This window comes from Octodon degus, unplaced genomic scaffold (genome assembly GCF_000260255.1).
Source record: "Octodon degus isolate 3935 unplaced genomic scaffold, OctDeg1.0 scaffold00028, whole genome shotgun sequence".
Classification (NCBI taxonomy): domain Eukaryota; kingdom Metazoa; phylum Chordata; class Mammalia; order Rodentia; family Octodontidae; genus Octodon; species Octodon degus.
Window position 1 is genome coordinate 2,697,504 of NW_004524604.1, and position 3,112 is coordinate 2,700,615.

The window sequence follows — 3,112 nt, forward strand, 5'->3', positions numbered from 1 at the left end:
CAAACAAACCAACAAATTGATGGTTCTCAGCTACCTGTAAATATGATGCAGCCACAGGTGACCGTAATTCCGCCACAGCTGAATGCCCAGCACCAGCCTGTGAATATCTTCCCGTATTCCGTGGGCGTCCCCGCCCCACTGCTGAACATCCAGCGCCACCCCTACACCCTCCCCCCACAGATGCCACTGCACATGCACACAGGTGTGCCCCTCGTGCAGGTTGCTGCTCCTCCTGCTGTAACTCAGGGACTGCCCCCACCCCCGCCCCCGCCCCCGCCCTCCCAGCAGGTCAGCTACCTGGCTTCACAACCAGATGGAAAGCAGTTGCAGGTGAGTCTGATCAGTGTAACTACACACTTTCAGCTGTCCGGGCAGATGCCCAAGAGAGGGCTCCGTGGCACCCAAAAATAGTTGTTTGCATTCATGATAACCTTTCATAATCCCTTTTTCCTTAACCTTTTCCAGTCCTTAACTCTGGCCTCTAAGCAAGAATATGGGAGTACATATTTACAAAAATACAATCTGTACATGTACCATTAACCATAGCCAAACACATCTTCCGTCAGATTCAGAAGAATTATGTGCGTGCGTGCATGTGTGTGTGTGACCAGGGATGGAATTTGGGAGCTTAATGCTTGCCAGGCAGGCAAGCGCTTACCCCACCGCGCTATCTCCCCAGCCCAGAAGACCATGTTTTTAATTCCTGTAATTCTAGCACTTGGGAGGCTGAGGCAGGAGGATCTCAAGTTTGAGTCCGTCCTGGCTGGGCCTGTACAGAGAAACCGTGTCTCAACAAACAAAACGAAACTAAATAGAATCTAAAGACCAAACTACAAGTCAAAGTGCAGCTGAGTGGAGGAGCAGGAGCGCTCTCCCGGTTTCCTTGGCCTCTGGCCAGCGTGGTGGGAGCTAGTGACCGACCACTGTGGTCAGGCTCGCACCATTTTGTTCCTGCACACACCATAGAGAGCTGTTCCTTGCCGTGTGCGCTTCATTTTCATGTTCACGAACTTAACATGCTAAAATGACATGCAGCTACCAGACAAACGCTTGAGTTGTTTGCAAGCATTTATGTTGCTTGCAGTTTCTGAATCGTAACAAAAGGATGGAAGAGGAGGGAAGCGGTGTGTCAGCTTGGGCTCCTCGCCGTGTGGCCACCACCTTGCGGCCGCCTGTGTCCTCCAGCCCCGGGGCGGGCCCTGGCTGGCGATTGCAGCCTCTCGCCCTGCCCTCCTCATGCTCCTTTGAGGACATGGCCATGCGCGTGTGGCGCGCTTACTCGGCTCTGCTCCAGAGCCTACTCCTTTTCTTCAAAGAGCTGATGTAAAGGAACTGTCATACCAGCGCTGAATAGCTTTTTTAATGTTTCTAATCCCTGTCTGAAAGACTGCTGTTAAGTGACTCATTAACTTACAGTGGCTCTCTACGACAGGGTATTCCGCCTGCAGCCTCCCACGTGAGTACTAACTCGGGCACGCCGGCCCTGACTGCTGCGACGGCAGCCCCGGGAAGTGCGGGCACCGCTCAGGGACCAAGTTCTGGTAACACTTCGTCATCGAGTCACAGCAAAGCCTCTAATGCTGCTGTAAGATTGGCAGAAAGCAAAGTAAGTGTTACGGTGGAAGCCAGCGCAGATAGCTCGAAGACAGACAAGAAATTACAAATTCAAGAAAAAGCAGCACAGGAGGTAAAACTGGCAATTAAGCCATTTTACCAAAACAAAGATATCACCAAGGAAGAGTATAAAGAGATTGTCCGGAAAGCAGTAGATAAAGTTTGTCACAGTAAGAGTGGAGAAGTAAATCCTACGAAAGTGGCAAATCTGGTGAGAGCTTATGTAGACAAATACAGGCATTCCCGGAAGGGGGGCCAGAAGAAGGCTGCGCAGGAGCCGGCGGCGGCAGCCGTGGCAGCGGTGGCAGTGGCGGAGCACGGTGCAGGCTAAGGGCAGTGCCACCAGGACTGGGACCCCTGCGAGGAGCGAGGCCCCGTGCTGCACCGAGTCACGAGTAACTGTGATGGAAACTGGTTTTGATAAAGTTATTTTTTTTAATGTAGGATATGATGTTTTGTTCTAAATAAATAGTTCTGCACTGCAACTTCCTGATACCCTCACCTCAAATAAGTAAATTCAAGGGAAGGTAAAGGTTTATAGGAGTGCATTTTTAGCAGGACTGTGCAGTAGGGTGGATGCTGGAAGATGTGCAGCTTTTGGATTGGACAGTGTAACTGGTGCGTAAATGAGAGGCCTGCGTGCACTGGTTTTGGAAGAGATATATGTATAATACATTTATTATGTCAGACTAAAAAATAAAGGATGAATTTTATGGCTTTCCCCCTCTAATTATAGAAAGTTAAAATAATGTATTACCATGAAAGATATTTCTAATAAATAGAATATACCCAGAAAAAAATAAATAAATAAACATTGCTCCAAATGCGTTGCATTAATTTATTCCATTCCTGTAACAACTCTGTGGTGTATGCTCTGATGTTCTGTTATGCTGACCCGGACTTCAGCAATGACGCATAAAGCACTTCGGGGACTTGCTCAAGTCATATGCTTAACAAGTAAGTTGCTGGTAGGCAGTTTGACTGCAAAGAAAGTTTAAAACCCACTGCACTGTACTGCCTCATAAATTTGACATACATGTTAAATTGTACAAAGTGCTCAGCCTGGTTCCTAACTTACAGCCCAGCAGGAAGTGGCTGCCCTCCCCACACAATCTTCCCTCGCTTAGTGACGGTCTGGCCCAGGTGCAAGCATTTGGGTCTCTGTCCTCTGCGGATTTTCTCTTCTTGTCTGCTTTTATGACTTCTTTAGTATGAGGGCAAACGTGATGAATTAAGAGTGGGAAGTGAGGAGAACACAGGGCTCTACTTTTCTAGATCTCATAAATATTCCTGCCCAGAATTTCAGCGAACTTCTAAGGATTTGTGTGACAAAGAAGACGAGCAGGAAATGGAAACCAAGGAAGAAAGGTTACCAAACTGTGTTTGTCGACTGTGAGTCTGAACAGAAGTAAAAAGCTATATGAATAATAGATGAGTGAAAACCACTAAAGGTGTTCTTTTAAAATTTTGGATATTCTAGTAGACCAGTAAATAATGC

General features: G+C 47.7%; 1 protein-coding gene across 2 annotated transcripts; it reads left to right on the forward strand.

Annotated features, from left to right (window-relative positions):
• Positions 1 to 2,401, forward strand: LOC111816196 (protein SCAF11-like). Of its 2 annotated transcripts, XM_023712932.1 has the most exons (3): positions 1 to 330; positions 1,433 to 1,606; positions 1,655 to 2,401. In XM_023712932.1, the coding sequence occupies exons 1-3, from the start codon at positions 43 to 45 to the stop codon at positions 1,943 to 1,945; spliced, it is 753 nt and encodes a 250-aa protein (XP_023568700.1). In that variant the 5' UTR covers positions 1 to 42; the 3' UTR covers positions 1,946 to 2,401. The 2 variants fall into 2 exon arrangements, with proteins under 2 accessions (XP_023568700.1, XP_023568699.1); XM_023712931.1 differs by having other exon boundaries at positions 1,433 to 2,401.
• Positions 2,402 to 3,112: the final 711 nt, after the last annotated feature.